The sequence below is a fragment of the Magnolia sinica genome, chromosome 3 (genome assembly GCF_029962835.1).
Source record: "Magnolia sinica isolate HGM2019 chromosome 3, MsV1, whole genome shotgun sequence".
Lineage (NCBI taxonomy): Eukaryota > Viridiplantae > Streptophyta > Magnoliopsida > Magnoliales > Magnoliaceae > Magnolia > Magnolia sinica.
Window position 1 is genome coordinate 115,046,200 of NC_080575.1, and position 20,303 is coordinate 115,066,502.

Genomic DNA, 20,303 nt, shown 5'->3' on the forward strand with positions numbered 1-20,303 from the left:
GTATATATACATGTAAGAAAATCCAGACCATCAAAATCATAGCCCTCATTTTGGAAAGGGTACACATAGAAGTATAAATGACCGGACGATCTTTATCCATTTTACTCTGGCCACGGGATTTAGACTGTGGTCCCCACAAAAAAAAAAAAAAAAAAAAAGCTCGTAACCCAGCCTGTGATAATTATGAATGGCCTGGGCCATGCCCGAGCCCAGCCACTCTCTTTTATGCCAGATTTGGGCTGTTCTTTATGTATGCCCAATCATTCATGATATTTTGAAAAATGCCCTTGAAACCTTATATGGGCCAACCTGGTCTGATGTGCTCTTATGCACGCCTGGCCCAGCCCAATTAATGAACGGCTTAAAATAGCTCTAGTTCCTGACCTTGAGCCTGAGTGTTTTATTCTTTTCTTTTTGGAAAACGACCTGAGTGAAGCCTATCATAATGAAGCAGACGAAGGGAAGCAAGAATACGAAAATGAAACCAATTTGAGAAGGGAAAGAAACCGAGGCCTACCTCCTTGAGCCCCTTCCCAGATCACAGATAATCTCTGTCGAAGCTGAGCCTGATTGCCCTTAGGCCCACTTTATCTAGGAAAAGGCTGCCTCCAACATGGCGCGAAAGAAGAGAGATTTGATGGACCAAATAAGAAGCTTGAGTGCCGCTGCCCGGGCCATACCATCTGCAGGCCCATTATCTTATCTAAAGATATGAGCGAATGTCAGCTGGCCATAGATACCAAATCTCTTAATTTTGGTTATCCAATAGGCCCATTTCCAACCCGGGCTGGCACTCCGGTTCAGAAAAGCAATCACAAGCCTGAGTGTTTCAGCCCAACCTCAGCTCAAAGAAAGCCAAGCTCGCAAGTCCACTCATCGAAAGCCTCATTGGAGACCGCCAGTCATCTTATAATGCTCAATATGCACATCCAATTTTTGAAAAGAATTCCTGTGAATTTACACCCACCCTCACGATTGCTTTGGGTACAAACCTGACTCAGCTGAGTCATGACTCGACTCAGAACTTGTAAAGACCATGTTTACAGGATTTGGAATTGAAATGGTACAATGTTTTTTTTTTTTTTTTTTTGGTTCTTCATAACCATGCATGGCTCCTCTTCCCAAACATTATTTGGGCTTCTTACGAGCATCTTCAATTTCTTTCTTAAGAAAATTGACGGTCTCTTTGAACTCGTCAAAATCTCTTGCAACTGAATGGTCCAATACATCGTGGAAACAATCCGGCAATTGAAAACGATTTCGAATCTTCTGAAACTCATTCCAATATTCTTCAGCATCCTTATCGTGTCCCAATAGTACTTGAATAACAGTCTGTGTGTATGAAATTTCAAGGAAATGAAAGTGAAATTGTTTCCATCTCATCAAGAACAATATAAAAGCACTCTGGTGCGTTCGCCACTACTAACCAAATGGTGTACTAATTGATGCAGTAAGTGTGTGAAATAACAATGAATAAGATCACTATCTTCCTCGAATAATCAAGACCTTGAATCTATAATTAATTAGACCTCGAATAAGAGAAAATTTGAATATATATAATTTTTTTGTATAATAATTTAATTAGGATTACTTGATTACATTATTTATATGGACAACCTAAAACTCTAATTCAAGTGGAAATTATCTAAAATAGCCTAATCTCTCCCAAAGGCTAAATTTTCTTAAAATAGAAACGACAATCAACCCTTCTCTGACCAATATCAGTATTATTACAAGCAACTTCTGAATGAGATGAAAAATTATAACATCATGAGAGTAGAGAAATATGATGGAGATGAAAATTATCAGAAGTAATAAATTTTTTCTAGAATATTAATTTTGACACTAAAGATGTGTATTTTCTCACAAAACAGATGTCTTCGATTGGCATCACAGGTCAATACACCATTATATAAAGATCGATAAGTCATCCATTTTATGACGATGCCTAGATCAAAAGTTATACTTGTTATATGATTAACACTTTAAATAATAATTTATTCATGTTAAAAAAGAATCCTTTTGAACGCCTAGGTAGTTATGTAATGCCCCACGCAGGATTAACCCCAATTATAATAGACTATTTTTACTTTCGTTTGGACTTTTTTTTTTAGTCTAGTTATGCTAAAAATATATTTGCAACCTATTTTACATCACTAATCCACCCTACACATGGCATGATGTTCATAGATCTAGATTGTTTAAATCATGGACCTACTATAACTGCATAAGGCAAGAATCTAACAGTTTAGATGATCTTAATCATCTGATTTTGCTTGTTTGGTTGGGACATCAATCCATTTTCGTTTAAAATATTTGTTTGGTGCCCACGAAATGGATGGTTGGGCCATCAGTGATATTTTTGAAATTTGATAGCGGTAAGATGGCGGCCGGCCAGGGTTTATAGAGTCTGGATTGACATATAGGGGAGGGGGGATTAGTTGCCACCATGGACCTGAATGCATATTATCGTTTGGTAATATGCTCCTTCGAGAAACCTTGTCATTATAGGCCTATCGATATGATGACATGTTCCAGAATGCTCACCATAGATTCGGACATAGATTGGGTACTAACCCCGCTGACCTGAACTCAGCACCGGCTGGGTTTCCTAGGGGCTACCGTGATGTATGGGTTTTATCCATATGTAAATCCATTTTACATATCATTTTAGATTATAAGCCCAAAAATAAGGCATACCCAAGGTTCAAGTGGACCGCACAGTGGGGATTGGATGCCTATCATTGAAAACTTCTCAGGGCCACAAAAGTTTTAGATCGAGCATATATTTGTGTTTTCCCTTCATCCAAGGATATGTAACGTTATGAATTGGTTGGATGGAAAATAAACATCATGGTGGACCCTAAGATGGTTTCAATGGTGGACATATTATCACTACTACTTCCTGTGGTGTGGTCTACTTAAGCCTTGGAATTGTCTTATTTTTGAGCCTATGGCCTAAAATAATATGGCAAAATGGATCAAAGGTGTGGATAAGACCCATGCATCATGGCGGTCCTCAAAGCCCTAGCCTGTGCAATCCGCGTCCCATAGATTGGCTATAGCCAAAAATACCCAACTTTGACAATCCTAACATCAAAATGGAGGACCAGTTGAATGTGAACTATTGCTTAGAATCATCCACTTGGAGAGATATTGGTGGGGATGGAATCCATATGATTAACAGTCTCCGTAGGTAACATCATCAATGACAGGCCTATGACGAGGATTTCAACCAATTGCTTGAGCACATACGAAGTGTCAAAAAGAAGGGTGTCAAATCTTAAGAGGCCTGTGCAAAACTTTGGACATGAAAAACACTTGTGGAAATGATGCAGGAAGAACAACAAAAGATGAGGATATCCAAAAGATCACATCTTTTAAAGGAGTCAAAACCTCGAGAAAACTCACGTAAAGATCAACAGGATGTGAATCACCTAACGAAAGAAAGTTACGGTGTATTTATGATTCACATTTCGAACGGCTAATTTCTTTTTATCTAGAATAAATTTTTTGTTGCAGGGTCCCAAATATATCATGCCCTTTTTAGGGGAACTAATTTCACTTTTATTTGGCTTTCTTTTGGTCCAAAAAGGCTAACAATGTATCTATGCCATGTCTTACGTCAGTTCCCTCCACTCGTAAAGAACTAGTCTTTGAGTTACTTAACAAATTTGGCTCATGATATTGATATAAGTCTGCCACATCGAAAGTTCGTGAGATCTCCATACCCTCAAGAAGATTAATAATGTAGACATTATTGTTTTTCTAATGATTATAATAGGATAGATCTTCTTATTCTTTAGCTTATTATATGTCATAGTTGAAAATAATCTCTCCTTATGTAGGTGAACTAGCATGTTATCGTGTACTTCAAATACCTTCTGGCACCAATGTTTATCAATCTCTTCCTTATGTTTAGCATTGGACTCATGTAACTTCTTTTGGACCTCAGCATAAACTATCACAATTCGGTCTAACATATTTTCTATTGCAATATTTATACCCGGTTGTTGTGCACAATAGTCATACGTTAGGTGTGGAAGCAACCTTAATTAGAAAGATTCAAACAAGTAATAAAGAAACGAAAATAACAAGCAATTACAAAAAAACATAATGATTTACGTGAAAAAATCCTTGTAGGGAAAAAAACCATAACACCGAGCGACAAATGATCCACTATGAAAGAAGAATTATAAGAGATGGACAACTCAAACCAATTCAAAACCCTTGTCTCTCAAGATGAAATTTTCTTCTTAAAACCCTTGTTCTCTCTAGCACAACATTAAAATACCCTAATCCTGCATATAACAATGTTTATATAATCCAAATATGGAATTAGAAACAAAACCATGCACTTACACTGAAGTTATGCATGCTGTCAATTGTACCTTTAATCGATTGAGTCCAATCAATGGCCTTTGATCAATAGATGCCACATGCTTTTTTTTTGGAAACGATATATCTTTGTATTTATGAACAAAGGGTGTACAAAGCGAGGATTTCAGGTGGGCTCCATAAAATCGGGCCTCACCTATCATATGCTAAGATAAGCAAAAACATAAAAGGGACTAGAAAGAGCCAACTCCTCCCTAAAGGGCTCTAACTGGCCACGCCTATTAACAAGGCAGCCGCCCTTGTTCTTCCACTTGACTGGATTGTCATCTGCAACCTCACTAATGACTTGGGCCACTCCTTGTCATTAGTCAATTCTCATCCTATTCAAAACACTTGGCATAATATTCTTCGAAGTTACAACTATTCGACGGGACAATTGCATCAAAACAGCAGTGCAGGGACTACATCTAACAACTTGCCACATCCAACAGTTACCCCACAAACATTGCCATAAAAAATAACAGTCAAGGCTAGACGGAGCCACCCTTATTAGCATCTAGTCGAGAGCCCTGTCACTGTTCCTACTGAGGGCGGGATAGACAACCTTAAACAATTTAACCAAGCAGCCCAAAACAGTCTAACCAACTAAAATCGATGCCACATGTTTGATTAATCAAACATGCACAAAGTGTCTAGAGACCTAAAATGGTTTTTTCGAATTATCTCAATCGATCGAGTTCAATTGATGACCTTTGATCGATCAACGCTATGTGTTCGATCAATCGAACATACACAAAAGTGTCAAGAGGCCTAACTTGGTTTTTCTGAATTATCTTAATCAATTGAGCCCGATGTTCTATCGATCGAACATGTCCAAAACTATCCAAAGACTAAAGTGATTTATTCAAAATTTTCTCGATTGATCAACCATGCTGTTGATCAATTAAAGACTCTTAATTTCTTCCAGATTGAAGCACATTGATCAACACCATTAACTTAAAGAAAGAGATCAAGTCAAATGTTGTTTGAAAACAGGACCATACACAACCTTAAACGAGGACTTGCTGGTAGATTGATTCTACATGTGTTGAAGGCGAACTCCACCCAAGCATGAGCAATACCCCACATGGGGAGCATCTTGTTGGGAAGTTTATTGGGCGTAATCCTCTTGAACTCTTGTAACATTTGTTTTATCTTCTCTGAAATGGTTGTGAGTTCTACTTCCTTCCCCTATATAATTACTACATTGATCTTCTCCTCAGATTCTTTGACAAAATCTATTATGGTTATGAGAAACTACTCCTCAACTTTAGAAGTCGTGGGTTGATTTTTCATTCTCATAGGCATGAGGATAATTTTTTTTACCATCTTTAATGAAGATAAATATATTATCATGGCCTCTATGTGTAGCATTAACATTATACTACTATGGTCGACCAAGTAGCATGTGATAAGCCTCCATATCAACTACATCATACATTACTTCATCCTTATAATATTTATCAATGAAGGAGGGAATATGACATTATTCAGTTATTTTTGTTTCGCTGACCTGCATGATCCATTCAATTGTATATGGAGAGGGGTGCCTTTTTATCTTCAACACTATGTTTTCGCTACTCCTGCGATTTATGATTAGATCACAAACCTATTGGTTCACAGTGCACCTTATTTGAAAGATGTTATGCCGCTGTAGGTCTATCTCCTCCTTTAGCATGTATGTTAGCTTTCTCACGATTAGAGTGGTGGCTTGTGATTCACCATTATTGGGTGGTAGCCTACGATTCATCACCTACATGGCACCATGAACATGACAACCATGAGCTCTATCGCCAATCTCATGTCACTAATTATTATGAACATAGATCTATCGGAAGCCTTTAAAATGGTCGATCGTTGCCTGCAATCCTTACATGACTTGTAGATTCTTCCACCATAAAGCTTTAAACCCCATTGATATCATAAAGTTATTTTTTGGAGCTCCATTTATGAGATTATTGCCCGCACCATTATTAGATACCATTGAATCAAGGAAAAGCCTCACTTTGGTACTAACGCAAGGAAGAGTGCGAAGAGATAATGAGAAATATCACATTCTTTCTCAAGTAGTCAAAATCTTAAATCCATAAGGTATTTCTTGAATCAATAAGAAATAATAAGAGAAAACTTTAATATTTTTATTGAATAATTATCTAATGTATATAATTTCTTGATTATATCACTAATAAAGACAAATAAAACCCTAATTCAAAATTATGTAAAATAAAAAAATTCTCACCTTAATAGAAGTTGTAATTTAACTGGCATAAAAAGTAAGTTTTGTAATATAAAGTCTTGATTTAAACTTACTGAAAATTCCTAATATGATTACAATCAATATTTAAAAAATATGAAAATCTAAATCTCTAAAAATAAGCAAATACGACAAATATTAGAACTAAGAATAGTAAATTTTTATTAAAATTCTAAATTTGAATTGAAAGCGTACATTTACTTGCGAAATGGATGGAAGCAACTAGCTATATAGGTTAGTTGACCCTAGATGGTTTGCTACATGGAGATCAATAGGTCGTGCATCCCATAACGATACTTGGATTAAAAGTTATGGCCAATTTATGATTCACACTTCAAACGACAATTTCTCCATACCTGGAATAAATTTTTTTGAACCATACATGCATGAGGCCCATTTACATCTTGCCCTATGTAGAACTGGGCCTAGATTTGATGGAATACTTTTGCTTCCATTTAGCCTTCTTTTGGTCTAACCATGCTAGGAATGTATTTATGCTATGCATTCGGAAACCCAAGCAAATGGAATGGAAAACTACAATATTCGACAATAATTTTGTTGTTTGGTTTGGAGTATTGTTTCTCAATGAACAAAGGACTAAACTTACCTCTTAATGACATTGGAGATGGATACATAAGATGTTTATGTGAAGAAATTTATATGCACATTTTTTATTTTTAAAACCTTAAGAATGAAATCAAATTACATAGTTACCTTTTTACACAAATGGTATACTACCCCTTTAAAAGATGCAGGGTTGGTGTACTGGATAGGCCATATTTACACATGGCTTATCACAATCCACGTTACCCAATGAGAAGCTGCCAAGTGTTGACACTCATATAAGGATGATGAAAGGTAATCTTACTCTTGTTAAAGAGGAGCCGCAAGGACTCAGCGATTAACGACATGTAACTTGTAAAAAACAAGCTCCTCAGAGCCATACGTAAGTCTATGATATAAAAGGCGAATATCATTCAAAAGACATATGATTGATGTGCGCATGACGCATGTGGCCTTTTGCCTACATAGGAAGTTTTCAAAGACATGTATATGGTGAATTCTTCGCAATCCAGTTCATGCACAACACGATCATTGTAGAATTAAAAATAGATCCACACAAAAGGAAAATTTTCACGGATGATTGATATCTTTTTGGAGAGTAAAGAAAGGGGAGTGAACAACGGAAAGTCCATTTGGAATTAGAAGGAAATCATACACGATGGCACCATTTGTTAAATAATTCTAGATCCTACCAGAACATGGTTACTGCATGATCAAAGACACAAGAAACTACAATGTAACTACTACATCTCTAAGCCTATAAAAACAACACTCAACAAAGAGTTCCAGACCCTTACCACACACAATTAATATATCTATAGCGCAATAATCACCTATCTTTAGTTTTTAACTTCTTAGCTTAGACATTTCACTTCTATCCAACTAGGCTGCAACAAGAAGTTTAGGCCACTCAGTTTATATTTATTATTGTTCAATGCCATCGTTGTGGTACACCCTAGGAGTATGTTAAATATCTATGACTATCGTTGTCGGTTCCTTAATCATTTGGTCCTTGGTAAATTATTAGTCACATGTTACCAACTTCACATTACAACTGTCTTATGATTATCTGTTTTCTTTTTCATGACCGTTTTGCTAGCTTAAGCAGCTGTAGCTATTTATTTTCTTCTCTGCTTAGTTTATTTTTTCATTATTGATCGTACTATTCTTACACTAAGACCAAGAAAATCAGCGATTAGTTTTATTTTTAAATTTGTCTGTCCAATATTAATTCACTAAGAAACCTGATTCGCTATCACCATTGAACAAAAAACTTTAGCTCATGACAAAAAGATCCTATTTTGAAGGACTAACCCTCCCATCCTTAAATCACCTAATTGCTGTAATAATTGGTGGCTGAAAAGTTAGATCAACCTTCACAGGTCTGATCCTAATCTAACTATTTTGATGTTTGGGGTCATAAGGTATTCAATTGATTCGAGTTGATGACAACTCTAGCACATCCAACGCTATTCCTAGTCACACATGTTTAATTGAATTTTGGCCGTTTGTCACATATGTTGCCACACATCCAGATTAAATAACAGCATGCCACAGAATTTAAATGGCTAAGAATGTGCAACTCACATGACCTGATAATTGATCATATGAGCATGGCACTCATTACATCTTTGTATGAGATTTGGCCATACAAGACAAAATGAATTTTTGCCCTAAAAGGTCATTCGGGAGTACATATTTAATATGCATTGACAATTATCATGAAATCCATACAAAATTAGAATACCAATTGTGTTTGATAACTTGTAATAGGAATCCATTAGAATCTACGAGAATGTATTTAACAACGTATATTTGGAGTGCATTGTTACAGAGAGAGTAAGAAAGAGGAATGTGACTTACAAATTGGTAATAGTAAGAATTCATGTTAAATGGAATTATATTAGTGATTTTGAAAAATAAACTTTAGGTATATTTTGATGTGAATTGGATTTCAATTTATGTCAAATACACTCTCAAAGGCACCAATTACCAATGATTACATGCCTTCAAAACCCTTAAGAATACACTAAAATCACAAATTATAGCAGAGACTCAATTGAACTGAGAATTCTATGGCAACAATCAACAGAGATTGCATTTTCACTTGTATAGTTAGAGTACATAAGAAGAAAAAAGAGACTTAACCTTATAAAGAGGCTGCCGGGCGTCCCATATCTCTTGGTCTCGTAGACATTTACGTTTTAGAGCTTCTTCATACTCTCCCTGCAATGCTATCCATGTCAGCAATCTTGTTTCACAATTTTTTAGCTAATTAATACATTGTACAAAAGATTAGCAGTCGCCAAAAATTTACAAATGACAAACATAATGTGTTATGAACGTGGCCGGAGCCAATTTTTCCCAGACCATTTAGTGTTTCCGAATGTGCGGCTCAAGTTAATGAGTTAGCCTGATCAAAGGGTTGAAATATTTCCAATTAATAGTTGTTTTGGGCCATTTCTATCCACAATGGGACCATCATAAACAATTTAGATAATTGAAACATGACCTATACTAGAGATACCACATCAACCTAAAAATACCAATGTCAGATACATGATTGCAAACCCTAAAAATATTTCTCTTCTTTTTTCTCTCATATCTTGCAGATGATTCTCATATCTCCATAATCTCCATGTGCATTCCACATGACATATACACTGCAATAATTAAGATGGGGCTATTCAATCTTTGTAGCTTATATGCGCAAGAAACAACAACAATCACAACAACAACAACAACAACAACAAAAATGCACGATAAACCATGGGATTTTTACTTGGCAACTCGGACCGACTTGTTCAATCCTGAGTCAAAGCCATGACTCAGGCCTAGTTAGGCCTAGTCACCCTTATTTCCAATACCACCTGGTGGTGCTGAGCCATGTCAGTCTTGACTAAGTTTGAGTCGACTCGGATGGGTCAAATTCTGACTCAGCCAAGTTATCAATCCATATGCAATAAAAACATGAGTAGGGATGGATGAAAGGGAGGGTAAATGAAAAGACCATGTAGATGAGCATCTCCACAACCAACATTTCTAGCTCATATGCATCATGGTAATGACCATTGTCTTCAGCGTTCTTTTGTGCCTTGCTTAGCTTTTTCACTCATTGAACTTCTTTTCCACTCATTTCGAGCTTCGCCACAACGCTCTGCCAAACATACCAGCAGCGCAAAACACAATGCCAAAGGGAATTATCCTTACAATAAACTATAGTTGAAAGACTCGGGGACCAGGACGACTGTCACGAGTCAAATCGAGACTCGCCAGATATGGGGGAGAATGGGCCTGGCTTGGTCGGGTCTAGGGTGTCTCGTTACGGTTACTCGTTGTATTGAACCAAATTGAGTCCAACCTAGCTAGTCTGAGTCGAGTCGGATGAGTCCCACCGATCTTGACCAAGTATTAAAACCATGAACTAAACTTTCAGAGTCTAGGTCGAAATCAGATTGCGTACTGAATTACTCAGTATGCTTTTATCATACTGAGTAAACACGGTACGCAATCCGATTTCGACGTAGGACGCGAATTGTGTACTGAGTAACTCAGCTTGCTGAGCGTACTGAGTAAATAATGTGGAGTCCACAGTGATTTACATATTTTATCCCCTCCGTCAATCCATTTTAACAAATAATTTGAGGGCTTTAGCCTAAAAACTAAGTATATCCAAATCTCAAGTGAACCTCAGCACAAGAAACGGTGTGAATTGAAATTATACCATCTAAAATTCCTTGGGGGCCACAGAAGTTCTGGATCAATCTGTTATTCGTGTTTTTCCTTCATCTATGTTGTTGTGATCTTATGAACGGGGTTGGATGACAAATAAACATCACTGTGGGCCCTACCAAGGTTTCAACGGTGGAAGTCATTATTACCACTGTTTCCTGTGGTGTGGTCCACTTGAGGTTTGTACATGCTTCAAATTTCGATTCAACCATTAAAATGAGCTGGAAAAATGGATGGACGGCGTGGATAACCCACACACATTCATGGTAAGCCCAACTGAGTTTGCTCAGTGCGATAAAAGCTTACTGAGTAACTCAGTACGCAATTCGCGTCCGTCTAGGTCAGACGTGAGTCCAACCACCCAATGTTTCCACTTTGAAGACTGGTGGACCCCACTTATGACCACTTCTAGGATTGTAGAACCATCATGGCTAGTATTATTCAGCATTTTTTCGGTGAAATTTAGTGCTGTCGCTTCTCATTGCTTAGGTCTCGTGACAGGTTGCGGCACTTACCGTGGGGTTATCATGGGGCCCACCTTAATGTATTTTTTATATATCCACACCACCCATCCGTTTTTCCAGATCATTTTAAGGTATTATTCTAAAAATTAAATAGATCCAATTATTAGGTAGACCATACCATAAGAAATATTGGTGATTGACCATTAATGGACTACAAAAGTTTTGGATCAAGCTAATGTTTGTTTTTCCCTTCATCCAGGCTCATGTGACCTTGTGAACAGATTGGATGGTAAATAAACGCTATGGAAACATTAAGGTGTGCCTTAAGAATTTTTTTTTTTTTTTTAATGTTAATTAGGATGATCAATCACCGCGGTTTCTTATGATATAGTCCACCTGATGATTGGATCTACTTCATTTATCAGATAATGGCCTAAATGGTCTGGAAAAATGAATGAACGGCTTGGATACATAATACATACATGAAGGTTGGCCCACGGTAACCCGATGGCAAGGGCCACACCATGGGTACGGTGAGGCCGGGGTCTCAACTAATACCCTCCCACACCAAACACGCCGTTTTTCTCTCTCCGTAGCAGCTTGCTTAGTACATCACCTAACTTTTACAGTGTCAATTTTTTTAGGTTCTATCATGATTTATGTGTTAGATCCACACTGTCCATCAATTTTTATAGATCCTTTTAGCATAAGACCAAAACATTAGGCACAACTAAAGCTCAAGTGGACCACACCACAGAAAGTAGTGGGGATTGAATGACCACTGTTGAAACCTTCCTATGGTCCACTGTGAGGTTTTATTTGCCATTTGACCTCTTTGTAAGCTCACATAGACCTGGATGAAGGGAAAACACGGATGTTAGCTTGATCAAAGCCTTCTACCCAAAGTAATTTTCACCAATAGTATCCAATTCTCACTATTTCCTTTAGTATGACCTACATGAGCCTTGGGTCTGCCTGTTTTCTAGTCTCGTCCCCTAAAATGGCAAGGAAAAATGAATGAACGGTGTAGATCTAATACATATATCATGATGGGTCCATAGAAGTTCAACATGTGAACATTCTGGCAGCTAAGTAATGGAATTTTTGCACACAATGATGTATTTCTTAGATCCACACTGTCCATCCATTTTTTCAGATCATTCTAGAATATGAGCTCGAAAGAAAGTCAGATCTAAAGCTAAAGTAGACAACACCATAAGAATGTTACCGTTGAAAACTTCTTAGGGCCACAGCAGGCTATGATCAAGTTGATATTTCTATTTTACATTCATCCATGTATGTGTGAGCTTATAAACAAGTTAGATGGAAAATAAGACTCACCATTGGCCCTAGAAAGATCTCAATGGTAGTTTGTTCAATCCCCACTCCTTTATGTTTGGTACCATCCTTTAGAATTATATGAAAAATTGGATTTAACACAAAAGTTATGGTGGGACCGAGAAAAGTATCCAACATTAAAAGGTGCGTTGTGTAGTAATAAGTCGGATAGAAATTTGGCAAATTTTGTGACATGAGTCATCAGAATGACATGGACCAATGAGAAGCGAGGGAGCTGGAATTTCCTGTGCCTTCAACTCGCCTGGCCGTAGTTTTCGAAAATTTTCCGTTAAGGCCCAAACCGGAACAGGTCCCATTATGAGTTTCATAGGAGGGCCTGGGGATGAAGTACATTAGCCCCAGCAACTGAACCGGCCGGGCCGGTTCCTGTTTTCATGGCCAATTAAAAAACAGGCCATTGGAAGCCTAGATCAGTGGCCTATTTCCTACCTAGTAACTATTCAAAATGTACCCATGTTAGAAATGTTACTGTTAAAATCCCTGCACCTGTTTGGACGAACCTGCAATTCAGAGAAATTTATCTGGTCTGAATGGTCCTTGTCCAGTAGGGCATTCAACTCTTCCTCAGCCTCATCAAGAACCTTTGGATTGACCGATGCATGTTGCGCATCCAAGATCCTCTGAATGGCCACTCTACCACCATGGAGCGCTCCGAGTGACTGGGACCTACGTAGAGTGCGATGGCTGTGACCCTTACTCTGCCAATGTTCCATGGATTTATTTTTTGACACAAACACAAAGAGGCATGCAAAGATAATGGTAGCTGCCGCTCCCTCGAGATGGTGCCTGGTCACACCATTGACCTTTGAGCTAATCCAACCTAGCATGCGAGAGACATAGTGGTCTGAATTTTTGGTCTTCTTACTATTTTCTCCACCCATATCTGAAAAAAATGACGAAAAATGAAGATGTTGGTTTCTCTCTGAAGAAGGCATTGATTGATGGATGTTAGGCTTTGTATGCCGTGTTCATGGAAGTTGCCCTGGCCGCATTTCAAAAAATTGAGATTTCAGGATGGGTTGATAGAAAATGACCACCAAGGGTCATTTTAATGCAAGTAAAATCTTATCTATATGAACTCTTTAATTGGTCGTGTATGGGTACTAATAAGGTCCTTATAGACGTGCGATTAATTATGTTTGGAAACTGATAATAATTTGCTAATTGATAAACCTATATACTCTATAATGTAAGTTTCTTAAGATTGAGAAATTTGAATATTGAAAGAACATGGAAAAAAAAAATAAATAAAAATAGGGTTTTTTGGGAACCAAAAAAATTTGGTTGCTTTTTTTATTAATTTTTTTTGGTTTTTCAAAGAATAGTTCACGTTTCACAACAAACATTTTGTAATATCCACCTAGCAAAGATATGAGCTTTTGTTACGTGAAGAATATATATTTGATCTTTTCAAAATTTTATTATTTTTATTATTTATTATTTTTTGTGTGTGCAGTCCGCACCTACCTGTCGTCTTTTATATGTATAGCATAAGGAAACCATTTGACAAGGCCTGATTGTGATGATGGTGTGTTATTCGCTTCATACATTTGTTGCATAATTCTCGTTAAAATGTTAGTTAAAAAACAAAGTATATTGGAAAAGAATATGGCATAGGAAAGAATGTAGATAGGTCACCTCTTGAAATGATTTTGTGCCTATTTCTCTCTTTCTGCGTGTCATGCACCTTCCTTCTGTGTCTCTAGGCTTTTACTCTCTCCAAGTGTAAGGTACTATACCCCTTGATATTTTAGGCGACATTTTCAGAGAAAGTGGAGGGAACTGATAGAGGCTAGTTAGGTAAAGTAAAATTCACCTGATCAGTGATAAATGTTTTATAGGATTTTCTACGTGAAATCATCACCTGTGAAAACAAGTGTCCAAAAGCAAAAGCAAGAGCAAGAGCCAGGCAGTGTAAAATCTTCAAGAAATAATGAGAAATAATGGGTGTATGGGCTACTTATATGTGTATTTATGAGGAATACCATTCATTTTCAGGCACCATTTGATGGTTCAAATAGCCCAACTGCTTTTTTATTTTTTAATCAATGCATCCAAAAACTTCCTTGAGGAGAGAGAATGTATAGATGTCTCTCTTTGCACTTTTGTTGGGAATTGCTCGCATCCAAGGAAGGTATATATCTCTCTCTTTACACATGCAAGGAAAGGTTTCCGTTTCCTTCCAGAAGAAGGAGAGTTTCAAAGGAGGGGGGCCAAAAAAAGTGGATGTGACATTCGTTGAATGAAGAGGAAGGCAAAGTGATGAGATCCATGCCACTAATCAGGTGGGCCTCCAACTATTCACAGTTTTCTAATTTTCTATTCGAAAGATTGAAATAAGGGCTATGATTGGATTGTCCAGTGCATGTTTCTCTCTTAGATGGATGGTCCAGGATCATGCACCATACAACCACATGACTATACAACCACATGACTGAGAGTAGAAACAAACCAAAAGTACTAATTCCCGTTCAAGTCGGTATCTGACGAGTTAGTCATTCCATCTTTAACTCCTACTGTCCATTTGGCGTGCCTTTTATCGCATGTCTATAGTTATCCACTGACTTTAGGGGTGGCAATGGGCTTGTCTAGGGCTGGGCCGTGGTCCAGCCCTAGTTCACTAAGCCCTGTTCCTAGCCCGAATCAGGCTACGAAGGCCTCAACCTAGAGGACCGGCCTGGAGTTGGACCTATAACAAGAAAATTGGAATGATCAACGGTCTGAAACAGTCAAATCTAATAATTATTTGTTACTGCCCCTCCATCCATGATTAGTCCCACTACATAAATGGTTTAAATAACTGAAACATGAACCCCAACCAAGAGGGCCTTTAAATTATGGATTACATTGAATGAGATCTAATGACAGGTATTTCTAAATTGTGGCCAACTTAATGATTAGAACGGCTCAGCCGATCGATCTTAGCCATTCATCATTCACATGAGATCCATCTGGCAACAGACTTAGATTTCAAGCTTGGGCTTGGCCCTGGCCTTGTTTAAGGGCCCAAGATCCCACCATTGCCACTGCTACGTTAAGTTATTTTTGGTTCACTTTCAGGACTGGAACCCACCTAAATCTGTAATACAAATAATTAAGAGAGATGATCAAGTGGACCAAGTGTATGAAACCCTTGTTAGGTGTATTTCAAAATTTTAAAGAAAATGTTTTTTGGAAAAGTAAAAGTAACTTTGCTTTAATTCTATCTTGGTGAAATCTTTTGTCTCACATTGAATAAAATAAGAGTTGTAAATGGGTATATAAATCTTTGTTCTCAATACACCCCTATGAAATGTGTTAAGTGGTGTCAAATGTCTTCTATCTATACGTGGAATGGGGGTGGGATCGATCAAACCACTCAATTGTTTGAGGACACCCATTTTTCCACAGTTTGCTCTCTGGACACATTTTTGCCCATATTCGATTGATCGAACATGGGAGCTCGTTTGATTGAAGATTGCTCAATCAATGTCAATTGATCGATGCTTAGATCGACAACGCGCACGATTCTGCATAATTGGGTGAATTTTCTTTTTTATTCTGGTTGTAACACCATATGTGTGTGTGTGTACGCGCGCGCGCGCGATGCGGTATTATATATGGTATTTTAAGACATTCCTAAGGGTTCTAGAGAGGAAAAGCTAGGATTTTGGAGAGATTCGAAGGGGGTTCTCGTCATTAAGTTGCTTTCATCTCTTGTACATTGCTTTCATAGAGGATTGCTAGTTGCTTTGTGTTGTAGTATTTTCCTATAAGAGTTTTTCATGTAAATTTATGTGTTCTCTATGTACTTGGATTAAGTTCGATTTCCTTCTATTTAATTTGAATTCGGGGTTGCTTTTGCGTTATCCCCAGCAAGTAGTATTAGAGCGAATGTTGGGGTTATGCGTTATGAATACGAAAATATGTCTTCTAAGGGAGCTAATGTGAAGTATGAAATTGAGAAGTTCACCAGAAGAAATAACTTTGAATTATGAAAGGTGAAGATCCAAGGCCTTATAGGTCAACAAGGATTGCAACATACTTTTCTTGGTAAGGCAAAGTGTCCTACATACATAAGTGATGAAGAGTGAGATGATCTAGATGAGAGAGCCATGACCTCGATTCGATTATGCTTGTATGATAATGTTCTTTATAATGTCCTGGATCAAAAGATTGCCTTAGGAGTATGAACGAAACTTGATAGTTTATACATGAAAAAAATTCCTGGGTAACCATCTGCATCTTACATTTAATCAATTGCTCTATAAACTGACGAATGCAGAGGTGAAGATCAAAAATGAAGATTCAACCATAATTCTGTTGAGTTCTCTTCTATCATCCCACAAGAATCTTGTAAACACTTTGATCCACAATAGGGAAAGCATAGATGTGGATACTATCATTTCAACCCTTCATGAGATGCGGTTGAGGAAGAAAGATAGTAGCAAATGTTCCTCTATGGAAGTGTAGGCAGTAAAGGGAAGGAATTTGGAACAGGAGAAGAAAAATTCTCAGTATAGATCTAAATTTAAAGGAAGGGCAAGATGAAGTGCTAGAATTATGGGATGATAGGGTACATGAAGAAGGATTGCCGAAATTCTAAGGTACAAAAGGGAGAAAAATATGAGAATGCAACGAAGGAGGCCAACACAATGCAATGTGAATGGTGGTGATGTCTTGACCACATACAAACCTGGTTATCTCATAATGATTGGATTTTGAATTTGGAGGGCCTCATACCACATGACTTCTTATAGGGATTGTTTCACTACCTACAATGAGTATGATGGTGGATAAGTCTTTATGGACAATGACATTACCTGTAAGGTGATTGGAATCAGTTTAGTATGTGTCAAGATATTCGATGGGGTGGAGCATATTTTGATAGATGTCTGACACGTTCCAAATTTCAGGAAGAATTTGATCTCTTTTTGTGCATTAGAGGCATTTGGGTGCAAGTTCACAAGTTTCGAGTCATTAACGTTTCTAAAGGGGCACTTATTATATTGAAAGTGCAACAGAACAATAACCTTTATAAGTTGATTGAAAATACTGTATCGGATGGAGCTGCATTGTTTGTAATAGAATCCACATCGGCACGAATGTAGCATGCACACCTTACCAAATGAGCAACCACGGTATGGAAGTACTTCCTAATTGTTGGTTAATTCCTTCTTTTAAAAGCGTTGATCTTAATATATGCGAGTATTACCTATATGGTAAATAATCGTGACTAACTTTTAAGATTAGAAATCATATATATATATATATGTATATGTATATATATATATGTGTGTGTATATATATATGTGTGTGTGTGTATGTGTGTGTGTGTGTGTGTGTGTGTATATATATATATATATATATATATATATATATATATATGGGGGTATTAGAGTATATGCATTCAGATGTATGGGGCCCATTATTCGTTATTTTTGCTATAGGGTCATCATTTTTTATCTCATTCATAGATGACTACTCAAGGAAAGTGTAAGTTTATTTCTTGAAAAATAAATCTGATATATTCGCCACATTTAAGGTGTAGAAGGCAATTGTTGAGAAGAAGGCAGGGTAGAAACTGAAAGTATTAAGGACATATAATGGAGGTGAGTTCACTTCAAATGAATTTAATTAGTTTTGTAAGGATGAGGTGATTATATGACATAATATACAATTAGGCACACACCAAAGCAGAATGGTGTGACAAAACGGATGAATTAGAACCTCTTGGAGAGAGCCTGAAGCATGTTGAAGAATGTTGCATTGGGAAAAGAACTATGTATTGAGACTATGAACAAAGTCTATTACCTGTGAATTGGTTCTTGTTTACGTTGATAGACTATAAATTCCTAAAGAAGTGTGGAGTGGTTATGATGTTAATTACTTACAGTTGCGTGTATTTAGTTGCAATGCTTACTCTCATATACCATTAGTTGAGAGAGATAAGTTAGACTAAAGAGTGAATAAACTTATCTTTGTTGGCTATGGTGAATATGTGAAATAGTACATGTTTTACGACCAGGTCACTCGAAAAATCATATTGAGCTGTGACATTAGGTTTGATGAGGATTCTGTGTTCTATAAGGAAGAATAAAAGGAACCAGAGAAATCAATAGTGATTGATGTCTAGATTGAAAAAGGTGAGACAAAATTTAAAGTCAAGCCGTAGATAGAGGTACAAGAGCAGGTGGAACAGCCACCTTTCAAAGAAATTTGCCAAGAGATCGCAAGTTACTGGTCAGAAATAGAGATGAGTTGAACATTGCATTCACCCTTATTACGGTTGAGGGGGATGTATATACCTTTCAGGAAGCACTGGATGATCTAGATTTTGAAAAATTGATAGCGATCATACATGATAAGATGGACTCTTTACATAAGAGTGCGACATATGAGTTGGTGGAGCTTCTAGTGGGTTGTAAAGTGATTGGTTGTAAGTAGATTTACAAGAAAAAGTAAGATACATATAAGGCGAGATTGGTCATAAAAGGGCATGTGCAAAAGAGGGTATTGACTTCATTGAGATTTTCATGCTTGTGGTCAATCATGTATCTATCGGATTTGTATTGGCGCTGGTTGTCCAATGCAACCTGGAATTGGAGCAAATGGATATGAAGATTGCTTTTCTACACTGGGTGTTGGAAGAGCAGATTTATATGAATCAACTAGAAAGGTTCGAAATGTATGGGGCTAGGAATAAAGTCTGCAAATTAAGGAGATCATCATATGGCTTGAAATAGTCACGTAGGCAGTGGTACAGAATGTTGATACTTTCATATTGGGTCAACAATTTATCATAAGTGAATATGATCATTGTGTCTATTATATAATATCGAATGATGGATAATTCATCATATTAGTATTGTACATAGATGACATACTTATTGTCTGTTATAACATATCTAAGATCGATATGTTGAAGACTCAGTTGTCAGGAACATTTGAAATGAAAGATCCGGAGGTTGTAGAGAAGATTCTCAATATAAATATTCACAGATACAGATAGAGGAGCAAGTAACGGTTATTATAGGCTGAATACCTTGAAAATGTATTGGTTAAGTTTGGTATGGATAAGGCGAAATAGGTTAGTAACCCCATGCTGCTCACTTTAATAACCGTGATGTGTTGTGTACCTTGTTCGAGCATTGTTAGCAGTTTGATGTATACCATGGTTTCTATGAGGCCAAATATTTCACATGTAGTGGGTGTTGTGAGCAGATATATGGCTAACCCCAGCAAGCAACCCTGTGAGGTAGTGAAATGATTATTTTGGTATAAACGAGGTACAGTGGACTACGCCTTCATATTTGAAAAGTTCAATAACAAGTTGATAAGCTATGTGGACGTCGATTACACATGTAATGTAGATAACAAAAGGTTAACTTCCGGCTACTCATTTGTGTTAGTGGGTAGAGCGATCAGTTGGATGTCGAAGCTTCAGTCTATGATGAATCTTTTCATGACCAAAGTTTAGTATATGGTGGTGATGGAGGTTTCAAAGAAGGTATTTGATTTAGAGAAATGATAAATCAACTTCGGTTTCGACAGGATGCCATACCAATTAATTG

The 20,303-nt window shown here is 37.2% G+C and overlaps 1 protein-coding gene across 2 annotated transcripts; it reads right to left on the minus strand.

Annotated features, from left to right (window-relative positions):
• Positions 1 to 922: 922 nt before the first annotated feature.
• On the minus strand, positions 923 to 14,766 carry LOC131238715 (uncharacterized). Of its 2 annotated transcripts, none has more exons than XM_058236326.1 (4): positions 13,251 to 13,392; positions 10,206 to 10,352; positions 9,344 to 9,421; positions 923 to 1,332 (listed from the first exon to the last, which is right to left on the minus strand). In XM_058236326.1, exons 2-4 carry the CDS (start codon positions 10,233 to 10,235, stop codon positions 1,129 to 1,131), a joined length of 312 nt encoding a protein of 103 aa, XP_058092309.1. In that variant the 5' UTR covers positions 10,236 to 10,352; positions 13,251 to 13,392; the 3' UTR covers positions 923 to 1,128. The 2 variants fall into 2 exon arrangements, with proteins under 2 accessions (XP_058092309.1, XP_058092308.1); XM_058236325.1 differs by lacking the exon at positions 923 to 1,332 and adding an exon at positions 14,615 to 14,766 and having other exon boundaries at positions 13,251 to 13,633.
• Between the last annotated feature and the right edge of the window lie 5,537 nt (positions 14,767 to 20,303).

Excerpts from the sequence above, each read along its gene's own strand:
- LOC131238715 (XM_058236325.1), bottom strand. The coding sequence starts at position 14,738 with ATGGTATTCCTCATAAATACACATATAAGTAGCCCATACACCCATTAT. Across the intron at positions 13,634-14,614 it reads TTGGACACTTGTTTTCACAG|ATATGGGTGGAGAAAATAGT; the intron begins GTGATGATTTCA and ends CATTTTTTTCAG. Across the intron at positions 10,353-13,250 it reads TAAATTTCTCTGAATTGCAG|AGCGTTGTGGCGAAGCTCGA; the intron begins GTTCGTCCAAAC and ends TATGTTTGGCAG.